The sequence below is a fragment of the Lactuca virosa genome, chromosome 5 (assembly GCF_052849685.1).
Source record: "Lactuca virosa cultivar CGN04683 chromosome 5, Lactuca_virosa_CGN04683_v6, whole genome shotgun sequence".
NCBI classification, from domain to species: domain Eukaryota; kingdom Viridiplantae; phylum Streptophyta; class Magnoliopsida; order Asterales; family Asteraceae; genus Lactuca; species Lactuca virosa.
This window is the reverse complement of record NC_136430.1, coordinates 372,509,614-372,523,730: the sequence shown is the minus strand read 5'-3', so window position 1 is coordinate 372,523,730 and position 14,117 is coordinate 372,509,614. Positions and strand designations below refer to the sequence as shown.

General features: G+C 32.1%; 1 protein-coding gene and 1 long non-coding RNA gene across 10 annotated transcripts; both read left to right on the top strand.

Annotated features, from left to right (window-relative positions):
• Nucleotides 1-5,451: 5,451 nt before the first annotated feature.
• On the top strand, nt 5,452-9,022 carry LOC145111676 (uncharacterized). 9 transcript variants are annotated; one of them, XM_079047935.1, is made up of 6 exons: nt 5,452-6,008; nt 6,089-6,188; nt 6,385-6,421; nt 7,354-7,428; nt 8,040-8,147; nt 8,775-9,022. In XM_079047935.1, the coding sequence occupies exons 3-6, from the start codon at nt 6,386-6,388 to the stop codon at nt 8,874-8,876; spliced, it is 321 nt and encodes a 106-aa protein (XP_078904061.1). In that variant the 5' UTR covers nt 5,452-6,008; nt 6,089-6,188; nt 6,385; the 3' UTR covers nt 8,877-9,022. The 9 variants fall into 9 exon arrangements, 5 of the variants coding, with proteins under 5 accessions (XP_078904061.1, XP_078904060.1, XP_078904062.1 ...); XR_013710341.1 differs by lacking the exon at nt 6,385-6,421 and having other exon boundaries at nt 5,452-5,615; nt 6,095-6,188; nt 8,037-8,147; XR_013710343.1 differs by lacking the exon at nt 6,385-6,421.
• A 2,531-nt stretch (nt 9,023-11,553) lies between these two features.
• LOC145117272 (uncharacterized) lies at nt 11,554-13,697 on the top strand. Its single transcript, XR_013712589.1, has 3 exons — nt 11,554-11,756; nt 12,689-12,806; nt 13,528-13,697. It is a non-coding gene; the product is annotated as an uncharacterized LOC145117272 (long non-coding RNA).
• Nucleotides 13,698-14,117: the final 420 nt, after the last annotated feature.

The window sequence follows — 14,117 nt, the reverse complement described above, 5'->3', positions numbered from 1 at the left end:
ATCATGTGATGTATGAAAATCTTGATACTTGGGAAATTGGGACTAATTACTTGTTTACATAAGTACGTAAGTCAAGTGAAAGATAAAAGGATCTAGTACACATTGATGTGAACTGGTCAGATCCACCACAAAGAGTGATAAAGGCTCTTCATCATGATTTACTAATGGTTCAGTAAATATGGTTATGCTTACAAGGTTAAGTGTAATTCTGATACATTGAAAAGATTCAAAGTATAGCAGAACGAATAAGAAGAATCAAATTAGGCAGAAAGATAAAAAAGTTCCTCCAATCTGAAAGGAAAGGAGAATACTTTAGTATCATGTTTTATGATCATCCTATTGATTATGGAACCATGTCACATTTGATCCTCTAAGGAAACCTTAGTGCATTTTTATGGCTAAGAAGAGGAATCGTGAATTGTTGAAATGGTTAAATCAAATAGATGAATCATACTTCGTTCTAATATCGAGTCTTAGAGTTATACCCCAAGATTGTGCCTTGAGTGACATAATCTTAAGTAGGTTTATAACACATCATGACATGTGAAGTAGAAATGTTTCTTACTCTTGTACATTTGAAATTGGTAAGTTGTGATGTTTTAGACAAAACAAAGATCAACTAAGACCAATTACATGAAGTGTTGTCTTGATAGGACCTCACACTAACTCTTGAATATTTGTTTGTCAAGGAATGTTTCTTGACAAGAGAATCTTATATGTCAATAGGACAGTGGGAGTCTTAAAGATCTTGAAAAAGGTTTCAAGAACTAATCAAGAATAAACCTATTGTTTATCACTATCACACGAATTGAGGTTGATAACCTATCATGTTGACATATTCTTGTTTTGTGCCTATTCCAGTTAGTTTGACTATGCATGTGAGTTCTGTGAGTTCTCATTTGAATGCATAAGGCAAAGCGCCTTGATCATTGGAAAGTGAATTGATCTGTAGGGGTGAGTTGCTCAACAACATGGAAGCAATGGTAGGACCCTTGTGTTACTAGATGGCAGGAAATTATGATTGAACTAGTTCAATCCATATGAGTTTGGATTTATCACTAACCTTGTCGTGTGATTATGGTTATGACATATTCACATGGATAGGAACATATACACTATTAATCTAAGTGACAAAGGTTTATCTCCATTTCATGAAAATGACTGTGAGGAAACATTTTCACTAAGTAGATTTTAAAGAGTTAGCAGTTGTGTTAATTGCATTCTCAAATTCGATTATGATTACGACATCCCTCTTCATAGTTCGAATTGTGAGAAATGGCAAATGGTTTGAACATTTGGGACTTACTGTTGTAAGTTCTAAAATTGTTTAGACACACAAATGAGTTTTCTACTGAAAGGTGTATGAGCTTGAGAAGCCTAGATAAGGTCTTGTCAAAGCATCTTATATCAGAAATCTAAACTTTGGAAAGAAAGTCAATAAGTATTGATTTCTAGAAGTCCAACTGATTTCTGGGTACATGTCAAAACTAGTGGGAGCATACGTGTTATGCTTGTAAGAATGTAATTATTATGCTAGTGGGAGCATAATTATTACGTTAAGTATTGCGAGTTAGCAATGCTAATTATAGAAAACAAAAGTTTGCAAAGTTGCACAGTTTGAAAAAAAATTGTTTTGCTATAATTAAGGGAGAGGAAATCGTACTTCATTTCAAATCTAAAAGCTTAGATTGAGAATTTAATAGAATTTAGTCATGAACATATATGAATGTTATGATGAAATGATTCAACATAAGGAAATTCTATATATGGAAATGTTATAGCGAGAGACTGGTAAAGTATCATGTCTTTATGTAAGACATTATAAATCGTGTCCCATATGCTTCGGGTATAGGATCGATTACATATGCTATAATATTTGCGTGTTCTGAATTTTCCAAATGCCTAGGGCATTAAGAAGGAAAATGGACCAAAACCGTATATGACCGAAGTTGTTAAACAACTGTTAAGGACAATCCAAGGTTCGCCAAAGATTGGTTGCTTACGGACAGTTGGAAGTATAGTAATGAATGGACCATATTCACATGATTATGAATAGATAGTATTGTCACATGGAAAATATAGAAATGTTTCCATAATGGGAGTTGGATATTAAGAATCTATAGGTAAGTTAGAAACTTTCATGCAAGAAGGATGTTCAAAGGAATGTACTTTGAATATGAGACTTCGTATCTGTGGAATTGTCCTGTAACAATCTCCAGTGGAGTGATTTTTAATATCATTGTCCAAGTCTCTGTGACTTTGGTGCATTGACATTACAAAAAGGATCATTGCATGTTAGTTTAACCTTCCTAACCTTCCAAAGAACCTCAGATCCAACCTTCCTAACCTTTGGAGTCGCTCCAACTCACTAGAGAGGATTCATGGACTCAAAAGTGGACTTCTACAAAACCCTAACCCAACAAACAAAAAGGATAAGCAAGGTGTAAGCTTTTTACCTTCAAAATCTCTCCAAGATGATCTAGATGTAGGATCCAAAAGCTCCTCCCAAGTCCAAGGCTTGAACACCACCTTCTCCTTCTTGCAAACCCACTAAAATGGCCACCAAAATCACCTTTAAGCTCAAAACTCACACTCTCTTGCAAATATAGGGTTTAAGGAGGAAAATAGGCAATGGAGGCTGCTTAGGGTTTGGTCCAAATGACATAAGTGTGTTTAAATAGTGGTTCATGGTCCAAAATTTAGGAAACAAAGTAAAGAAACTAACATGTTCCATTAATACGTGTTACACAAACTAATGCATATTTCATTGGATTTCTAGAAAGAACAAATAGAGAATGGATTACCAACAAAGGTCGATGTAGGGAGGCACAACTCGCTAGGATCTAACAGCTACAAGGAGGCGGTCGTCGGTGAGGGAGAAAGAAAAGTGAAGAACAGCCATTGGGCAATGGCATACAAAGGGCCAGTAGCCCACCCGAAGAAAAAAGGAGAAGTCAATTCGAGGAGGAAGAAGCGCGTGGCCGGTAAAGGAAATATGTGCTTGAGCTTCAACAATCAACATGGAGTTATGTTTTAATTTGTTTGTCTTTTCTTTCTTTTTAACAATGACTACAATTATCAAGTAAATATCTTTTAGTTGGTAAATATTCCAACTAAAGTGTTTTAGCAAAAAAAAAAAAAAAAAAAGAAAACTCTGAAAATATCTCCCTGTGATAAACATGTTTTAAAAGAATGTTACTATAAATATAGTAATTAAATAGTTGAAACTTGTGTTTATTACCAGATCATTTATAACATCACCCGGAGAAAATAGTAGTTGTAATCAGATCATTTATCACGTCAGATGGTAGACCACGTGACATTAATTTAACAAAAGTATTAGATTCTATTTTGTTCTTACCAGGAGTAAATAATTTATTTAAACAAAATGAAAAAAATACATAAGTGTTTTTGGTTAATTGAATGGAACTTCCTTATGGATTGTGCAAACATTATTGAGAAAGCCAATGTTTTAAAAACCGGTTTGAACCAGCCGGTCGAATCGGTTGGACCGGGAATCGGGGAAGAGAGCGGTTTAATTAGCACCGGTTTTATGTCTACTTCTGAACCGGAACGAACCGGCCGGTTTTTATAAAAACCCGGTTGAACCGGTTAAATTGAATAAAAACACATGGATTGATGTAAGACTTATAGTTATGTGTTTTTTTAATGTATTTGGATTGATTTATAAGTTGTTTTATGTGTATTTTTAATATTTAAATTTATGCACGTCAAATTCTTGATTTATGTCTGTATGTAGTATGTATGTGTGTGTAGGAAAATAGAAAAAAATATGAAAATTATAGTTACCGGTTCACCCGGCGGTCGAACCGGTTAAACCGGTCGAACCAAAAACCGGTCGTCATACCGGTTCAACAAAAAAACCAGTTTTTAAAACATTGGAGAAAGCGTATATGAAAAAGTTGGACAAGATCCTTATAAATTGGAAGGTAATACCGTAATAGAGCCCGGCCATCTAAATTTAGTTCTACGTCTAATTAATATTACTATAATAATAATAATACAAGAGATATTTGTTAAAATAATCATATTTAAAGGTGAGATAATAATTATACTTTTAGAATTAATAATTAATATTTCTTTTGAATCAAGATTTATATTGATATAAGGTATAAGACTCATATTACTACACGTATTAAGTATCAAAAACGTTAAAACACAATAAGAAAAAAAAAGATAGAATTCTCATAAAACTCATGTCAAAAAACCTCCACCTCCAGTTACCTACCGCATTGGTGCCGTACCCGAATAGCGAAAAGAAGAAGAAGCAAGAAATTTGGGTCAAAATCCAGATCCATCCGATTTAATTTTGGATACGAATTATAAGGAAAATATAACAAAAATAAATAATATATAATTTAAAGGCACGTATCACTCGATAAGTTTTAATCAATATAATAAGTTAAATATTATTATTGCAAAAATAAATATGGTTGAATAGCAAATGCCTTGTAGAGTACAGTTGTAGTTCTGGGGATTACACACAACCACCAAGGACAAAATAAATCAAATATCATTGATGCAAAAAGATATATTTTTATTGATTCCGAAAAATAATTAAGCAGAAGCTTGCCTCAGGGCCGGTCCAAACGTATATGGGGCCCGAGGCGAAAAGAAAAAAAAAATGCACCTTAAAGACAAATATAATAAGGATTAAAAAAATCATTTATTCTTCACACGTTCAATTAGCAATAACAAACAAGTCAAATTGTTTATCTTTTGAGTTAGTTTGAATTTAAATCAACTTTAGGTCCTAAACATCATTTAGGTAATAATTTTTTATATATTTACACTACATAGCCCAAAATTTTTGGGCCCCTTGGAGACGTAGGCACTGGGCGGTCGCCCGGGTTGCCCACCGTCTGGACCGGCCTTGGCTTGCCTATATATAGTAATTGGAATAAAAAAATATTAAATCTACTGCTTATTAGAAGATGGGTTAAGGTAATGATTTGATTCCTAATTATATGTTTATCAATTTTATTATTTAAAAAAATAAAAAATATTCAGAAAATTACAAGTGAAAAAAAAGATGATCTGCCATTTTTGGAGGGCAAGTAAAAAAATAGAGTAAATTACAGAAATGGTCTCTGTGTTTTGGTCAAATTTGTAATTTTGGTCTGTATGTTTAAAAATTGATAGATTGTATTTCTGTGGTTTATGAATATTGCAGGTTTGGTCATTGCTTCATATAAAAAGACTACCTTACCATTCCTTTTTCTTTTTCATTTTCTTTTAACAATTATTATATATATATATATATATATATATATATATATATATATATATATATATATATATATATTAAAAATGTCCAACATTAAAGTTCCTAAGGGATTGGCAAAAATGGTCCCGTGTTTATGTATGTATTGTCAATTCCGTTTCTTTTTTTACAAATGGGCCTTTTATGTCATTATCTTACAAAGATCCCTTACTTTCTTTTGCTTTCTCGATGCTTCTATCTTCAAATGTCTCCACCGACTCATTTACAGTCACTACCATATCCTCCTCCGGCTTCCAACTGCAACGCCCGTCGAGACCATCGTTGTCGCCATGACTACAATTGATCGGCCACCGCATTCCTCTTCCAATCGGTCAGTGCATCCCTCTTCCAAAATCGGCCTCTCATGACTTCTTCTCCACCGCCTTTGACTACAGACTCTTTTTTTTTCTCTTCATCCCTCTCTCTCTCTGCAATCGATTCGATTTTGCTTCTCTTCTACTTTCGTTTTCCTCTCTTACTCCACTTCTGCTGTAATAGAATCCTTAGAGATATAAAAATGTTGATCACTTCCACTCCTGTCGTCTTGTCTGTGCCCTTTTATTCCAACTCGAATCTCAGGTCTCATCGGTAAGGTAAGGAAGTAACATAGCTTCAAACCTAGGAGCACCGCAATGTCCGCCATTGGTTCTCTTCCACTGACCCACGACCTCTCTTTGATGCATCCGTATTAAAAATTAGGGATTGGAGACCACCGATGATGCCTGTAATCTGTTTCTTTGCTATCACAACATGTATTCACTTATCTTCTTATGAAGTTAGCTCACACATCGATTGAATTCTTAGTTGCAGCTGACTTGGCATGGGTTTGTTGGAGCTGGACCATCGATGGGGCCAGATTATTTGATTTCAGTTTTAGGGCCACAGCAACCACGACAGCAACCTGGTACTCGCCAACCTTTCTTGCTTACCGCTTTTGTTTCTCTCAATTGTTAATGGGCGTTTTTTCATGGGGATTTTCTGTTATTGGAGATTATACTTATGATTTGACGTCAACCAGAAGTGTTCCTGATGTTTTTGTTGTTGGTGGTGAATACGTAATTTCTTTAATTTCAATCTATTTACTTTGAACCTTTCTCCAGTATGAAGGTGAATTCCTACTTGCCTTCAACTTTGAAGGTATGTACTCACAGTTTTGAACAAAATTTTCGAATTAAGCAAGCATCCATGTCAAAACCTAACTTCTACTCCACTTTAGATTTGATTCCTTTCCTTATTTTGATTAAAACAACCAAATGTTGAAAGAATTCACAATCTTTGACTCTGTGTAAACATTTTTTTCTTCTAATCAGACCTATATTGACCTGATGAAGAATCTAGGAAGAAGTAATCAAACAAACCTAGCCAAATCTATCAGTGCTTGGTGATTATGACTATGAATACAAGTCGATCAACTGCTACCAATTACATATGTCTTCCCATTATAATAACACTAATCGGAATTTGAACATTGACTTTAAAATATTACTCCATTTACTATAGACTAGAGTGTAGACAAAATTTTAACATTGACTTTAAAAGATGATTGAATGTTTCAGTGATATTTGTTAAAGCTTTGAGATTAATGTTAACAAGATCTATATGGTTGCCCTAATTAATGCTATAAAGTTCAATTTCCAACTTGATGTTGTCTCACTATCAGAATTTAATATAGATTGAAAGAGGTAGATAGCCCTTTTCATCTCATGGTGTTCCAACTCAATGACTCTTTGCATCCAGTACTTTTTGGTGTGATTATAAAGTTTTAGTTAGGTAATTTAGGATCTTATTAATGGTTATTTTAATATTTGATGTGGCTTCAAAGTTTTTGTTTCGTTTATTGTTAATTTAACCCACCTACTCTTTGCTGGTAATTTTTATCATTGCTTCATTTATCAGATTTACCTTGATAAATTAAAATTTTGTGTCACAAGTAGTTAATCTAAGTTTTAGTTTTACTTTGGTCAATTGTAAATCAGGGTTTTGTACAATAAGGTTTGTTGGGTTAACTACTTTGTTACTACAGATGGTTGACTGATCTTTCTTATACTGCATCATTCTTTCTGATTTAGGGTCATTGTATTTCAATTCACCTTACCAATGAAGATGGTTGCAGTTCTGTTTTGACAACTCAGGCATCTACCAAGGTCAGTCTCATTTACACCACACCTATCTGATTGTATACCTTGTGTTTTCTTTTTATGCTTTTAATGCTCTGTCATGTAAAAAATGCTAAATTTCAACAGGATGAAGAGGTAATTTTGGCTATTTTGCTGTGAAAAATATTTAAGAAGCTAAGATGCCCTTCATTTATATTCTTTTCTTTGTGACACACAATTACTCTACTTTTATAGTTTTTACTTACTTTTTTTTTTTTTTTTTTTTTGCTTAATTTAATTCTTCACTTCATGCCGGTTCAAGTTGATAGGCAATATCGTATTATTGTACCTACCAAAGTACTGCTATGAGATGAATTTTCATTAGTTATTTTCTAGGTTAATCTGATCTTTCACTTACTGTTATGAAAGATCATCTTTCCGTTCATATACTCAACCTTGATATTAATCTCACAGGTGATTTAAGTTTAGGACTTTTTAAAACAGTGGAATTTGGAACTCTATTAATCACTACATCATACTTGCTTTTTACTTAAGCTTGATTTTGATAAGGATGCTGCTATTTATTTGGCTCAATCAAGATGTTTGAATTTGTTAAATATAATTTGAATTATTGATTGACTGATGATCGATTTCAGTAGGGAATAATACCAATGGACAGGAAATCAAAGTTTCTTGAATCAGAGTATGAGATGGTGATTGACGTCTACATATGTTCTCAACTGATGTATTTGTTCCAGCAATCTCAGGTTTTTTTTATGCAAATGTTGATGAAAATTAAAATATATCATTTTTAAGGGACCAATTTTTTTGCTTTTGCCTGTTAATCCTATTGGAAATCTATCAATCCTATCGGTGAATGAAACTCACGCCATTCAGATGACGGAAACCGGTTATCACAGTTATATTTCTATGTTTTAATTGCAAATTTTTTTGTTACTTTTAATTGTAAAAAGAAAGATTTATATAAGTTGGTATGATCTATTATTCATTAAAATTTCCAACCTTTTTCTATGCCTTCTGACAGAAAAATGCATTCATTACGCACGTTCTGAAAGTACCCTTCTGGTTTTTAAGTAAAACAATCACCAATAAGTTAGTTCTTAGAATAATTTTTTATAATAATATGTGATTTTTTAGTTTAAATTTTAATATGTGATTTTTTATAATAATATCTAAGTGTTGACTATTGACTAAAGCTCTTGGGAAAAACCTCGAAAAACTTTTTGATCCTATGATCCTTATCGAAATTTCCTTGAAAATCATTGCTTCAAAAAATTTCGATTGGAAAACGAGATGTTATTTTTCAAAATGTAAGATTTGTTGCCTTTTTATATCTAACTGGAATATACTTATCATTTTCTGGTTTTTTGCAGAATCTACACACATATGACGTTAATTTGACCTTAAAATGCACAAACATACATGATGTTCCTATAAAGAACATGCTCACTCCCAAACAAGAAAACATGTTTTGATTCTTGGCTCAAGCTATCTACCACTATCGGGGACCCATTTGTAACAAATGTGAAAGTTGTCACTAGTCGTTAACCGATAAAAATGACAAACACCAAGTATAATAGAGTTGGTACGTAATATTTATCAATCTAAGATAAAAATACAATATTTCGTATTAAGATGCATAAGAAAAATCAGCAAAACCGTGTGTAACCTATAAAAATAAGTGCACGAAAAGTTAGGTTATTTTGAATAAATAATAACATATTCCAAAAACACACATCTTCCCGATCCCGAAAATATGAATTTTGTAAAAATCCGACTCCATAAGAATTATATATATGATTTTTATAGATGTAAAAATCAACCACGCGTAAAAAGTTGCAACGTAAAAAACTACGAAGAGAAAGATTAACCTTTAGCTAAAGTCACCAAAAGGATAATCGTAGTACTCCTTCGAGATAAGAATTTTGAGACAATAATAAAAACAGAGTCCGTATGAGAGATATATGATTTTTGCAAAATCATTTAAATATGTAAAAATAAAGGCTAAAAATAGAGTCAAAAATAGTCAATGCAACTTAAATGAATGTTTTAGTACTCGGTGATAGCTATACGTTTATATAAAGAACATTGAAAACAGAGCTCGTATGAATAAGTTACGCAATTTACAAAAATCAACATTTTCAGCATGCGCTCATCGCGTGGTGCGCAACACACATGTTTTCTAGAAGGGCGACGCGGACCTACCAGAATCAGACATGTGGCAGCAGCAGACTGGAGTAACGTAGCAAGTGCACGGCGCGCCCTAAGTTGCACGAGGTACTTCCCAAATATTTCAACTCTAAAAGGAGCAGTAGACCTCATTCCTTCCTCACTCACCTTCAACTCTCGACTGATTCCCTCTCTCCCTCAATTTCTTTTAGAAATTTCCTTCCTTTTATTTTTATTAAAATTGTTTAATAATTTCCCTCGAGCCCGAGAAATCCCGAGCCCCTGACCACTTTTCGGAAAGAAGAAAATATAGAATAAAGCACGCTACAAGGGTGAGTTCACGACCCAACTTTTACACGTTTTATGTGTGTGTGTGTGTGTGTGTTGGGGGGGGGGGATACATGTTATAATAGTATGTTATTTTATAATTACTAATTATATAACATTAGTGATATAATTATTCCGTAGTAAAATTAATATAATATTATGCCCGGTAGATACATTCTCTAATGTTTAGGGGTAATATTATTCCTAGTTGTTATGCTGCACAACCGTTAGGATGATATTATACCTGGTAGATACTCTGCCAAAAGTCTATAACAATATTATACTAGTTGCTATGCTGATCGAATCATTAGGGTAACATAGTATCTAGTCGTTACTCTAGCCTTTTCTTTAGGGTAACATAGTATACAGTGTTGGCCCAATCTAAAGAATAGTATTATATTTAGTCATTACTCTAGCCATTTCTGTAGGGTAACATAGTACCTAGAGCTGGCCAAATCTAACGAATACTATTGTACATAATCGTTATGCTAGGCTGTAACGCCGCAAAATCGCGATAGACATTTAAGATATAATATAAGTTTCGTATTAAGAAAAATATGAAAAATCAACCAAATCGTCCGTCAATTGTAAAAATAAATGCGCCAAAACGCGCGCGCACACACACACACACACACACATATATATATATATATATATATATATATATATATATATATATATATATACTAGGTTATAATGTGAATGGACAACTATTGTGCGGAGATGTGGACAATGCTATTATATGAGAATTACTAAAAGTATAGGTTGTTTGCTAATGTGAATACGTTCAAACTTACACAACTATCATCATTTTCATGCATTTTCACTAATTCTTATTTATTTTTTTATTCTCACGTATCGTTTTTTACTCATTTTCATTCTTACAGAATACGATTCAATAAACATTCTAACAAAATTATGACAGAATGAGAATAATAAAAAAAAGTCTATAATAACCTTATAGACGATTGAATTAGTGAGAATGCGTGATTATAACAATAGTTATGTAAGATTGAACGTATTCACATTACCAAACAACATATTTTATGTTTCATTCTCACAGAATAACACTGTCCAAATGTCCGCACAATAGATGTCAATCCACATTTGAACCTAGGTCTCTCTCTCTCTCTCTCTCTCTCTATATATATATATATATATATATATATATATATATATATATATATATATATATATATATATATATATATATATATCGTTAAAAACTTTAAAAAATTAGTCACAACTCACAATACAAATGATAAACAGTAAACTAGTAAACAGAAAAAGACATAAGGTGGTAAATTTATTTTTTTTCCTTTTTAAAAAAAATCATGTGAAAGTATGCTCGGATCAAATCCCGATTCTATGATCCTACCTACGATCTTACGATCTTACATGTGATCCTACACCAAATATGATCCGTATACGATCCAACACGTTTTTTATACCTAGGATTGTACGATCTTACATTGGATTCTACGATTCTACGATCGAGATCGTCATTTTGACAACCTTGAATCATAAGATAAGACAACCTTAATAATAATAATAATAATAATAATAATAATAATAATAAATACCGCAGATACTTTTAATCTTATATTGCATATTTTGTATAAAAATTAACATCGTTATCATTGTATTAACCGGCAAAGATATAATTAATTTAAGACTTATTTCAATGGAGACAGTGGCGAAACCAGCTTGTAGCCAGGGTAGCCTGTGCTACCCCTCAAGTTTTTCCGAGAAATATAATTTTTGTGATGTTCTCATAGTGCTACTACTAGATTACCCATGTGATACTCCTTAGATCTTGTCAATTGCCAAATAAGATGATTAGATGAAGAATCAGATGAGTACGTGTTTTAAACCCACTTTATCCTCTATTTTTTATATTTCCCAATTCTTTTTGGACTTAGATTCCAAATGGGTTTCGGTATTTTTCGTTTTTTTTCACATGATCGATTTCATATGCAACTGTTAATAAGTTTAATTCATTTGGGTAATCCTTATTGCTGGAAATCGGTAAGTGTTCAGGGTTATTTCATTATGCCTTACAAGTGTTTGATGTTATGCCTAAATGACTAGATCTAAACAGATTGGTCTCTTTGATCATAGCTAACAATTTATGTGTAGCTAGTTGGTCTCAGACTTTGAAAGTTAAGTGGCGCCCTTTCTATGATTCTTTGACTCAAAGACACTTTGCAAGGCACTTCTATTCATGATTTACTCATTATATGATGACTATAATGCAGTAAAGTCACGTGTTGTTTCATTGGGTGTCGTTGATTCAATTTTGTTGTGATAGTTTTTATTGTGTATTTCAAATGAATTTTATTGTTTTACTGCTTATATCTAAAATATGATGCAGGTGGACACACCATACATAGACTTTATCCTTTCAAACTGATTTCCTTTTGATCATTGTTGTTTGTTTAGTTGTTAATGTTCATGGAGGAATTTACAAACCTTTTCGAATCAAAAGTTTGTAAAGTTTCTAGAATGCTACAATAAGGACAAGATCCATCATATTTTTGAGTGTTAATGAGACTTCCTTAATATTCCATACATAATTAGCTTGTAACTGGTAATCAACTTGCTTATATTATTTTTAAGGATAACAAGATTTTAGAGTATAGTTTGTAAAGGTGACCAAATAGTTTCACGAATTGGAAAAGATTGGAGCCAAAAAACTGTTTCATTGATTGGGATTGTATGCTTGTTATAAACCTGCTGGATCATATAGATAAAACTACATTTTGAATCAAAGTTTTGCAATTTTTGGTAGGTAACATTCTGTCATTGAGAAACAATTTATGTTGGAGCCAAGATGTAGGTGAAGTATCAAAGGAAAAATTGTTTTCACTTATGACAGATCGATTCATTATTCAAACAGTAATATGAATGTAAGTGAACCTCTTTGGTATTACTCTTTATATGACTAGTGATTTTTTTGTGGTTAATTTGGTATTACTCTTTATATTTTATCGGGAAATTATTTTTGTGCTGCCCCTGTCGAAAATTCCTGGTTCCGCCCCTGAATGGAGAGATAATATTTTGAATATGTTCTTTTTATGTCAAAGTTATTATTGATCGACACTATAGTTTGAATATGTTGTTTTTATATATGTTAATCTTCACCTTCGTAAAGCACTGCATTTGTATATGCGATATTTAAGATATGTCATAAAGGACGTACGTCTTTTTTTCCAAATTTATGATGTGCCAATTTAAGATATAGTGGTAGTTGCAAATATGTGAATCATATTTGACATATTCCTATCAATTATTCAATTAAGAAGTACGTCCTTTTGCCACATTTAAGATATGTCAATTTAATATATTGTGGTAGTTGCAAATCATAAACATTTTGGCACTTTTGGTTCCTCAAAATGAATACTATGTGTGGTTTAGAGTGTTGCTCCAAAAGCTTCAACACTTACTATTTTTGGTCTGCCGTTCAAAATTTTCAATGATAAAACATTGAAAAATTATTATTTTTGTATAGTATAGGGTCCTTTATGTATATTTTTTATACTCTTGTATTATTTAAAGCAATGGAATACATGTAAAACCCTAACGAGTATTTTCACTAATCAACAATTATGTGTGGGTAAATCTTACCAGTTCCAACATCATGGTTTATCTCTTGAAGTATGATTCAAAATTTTATGTGAAGTAATTATGTTAAATATTCTTGAATGTTTTTGTTTGTATGTTTTCTTGTATTCAGTTATGGATTATGTTTAGAAACATTTTAGATTGTTAATGAAATTGATCACTTTGTTAATTTTCTACTAACGTTCTTGGGAACAGTTAATGATTTTTTTTTTGTCTATGAATTCAATTCCATTATAGATTCATACACTATAATTAAAACATTTTGAACGACATGTGTACCCTAAGATCATAACTGCTATAACTTAATGTTGCATATTAGGTTTAATCAATGAACTTCATTTGGTTAAATACAAACATGGAAGATTTTTAGAACGGCTAAACAAAAGGTGTCAATACAATTCATTCTTTATAAGATCATTGCACCATAATTATTGATGATCATAACTTGAATCATAACAATAGATAACCATTGTGTTGGAATGCTTTTTATTATTTGAATTTATTTTTAATACGCTTCATACTAGTTGTAGTAGTTTCTAAAATCAAACCCACTTGCTTTTATTTGTTTTAAGTGACAATCATTCTTGTAATTGAAT

Excerpts from the sequence above, each read along its gene's own strand:
- LOC145111676 (XM_079047934.1), top strand. The coding sequence starts at position 6,386 with ATGAAGGTGAATTCCTACTTGCCTTCAACTTTGAAG. Across the intron at positions 7,429-8,039 it reads CAACTCAGGCATCTACCAAG|GGAATAATACCAATGGACAG; the intron begins GTCAGTCTCATT and ends CGATTTCAGTAG. Across the intron at positions 8,148-8,774 it reads ATTTGTTCCAGCAATCTCAG|AATCTACACACATATGACGT; the intron begins GTTTTTTTTATG and ends GGTTTTTTGCAG.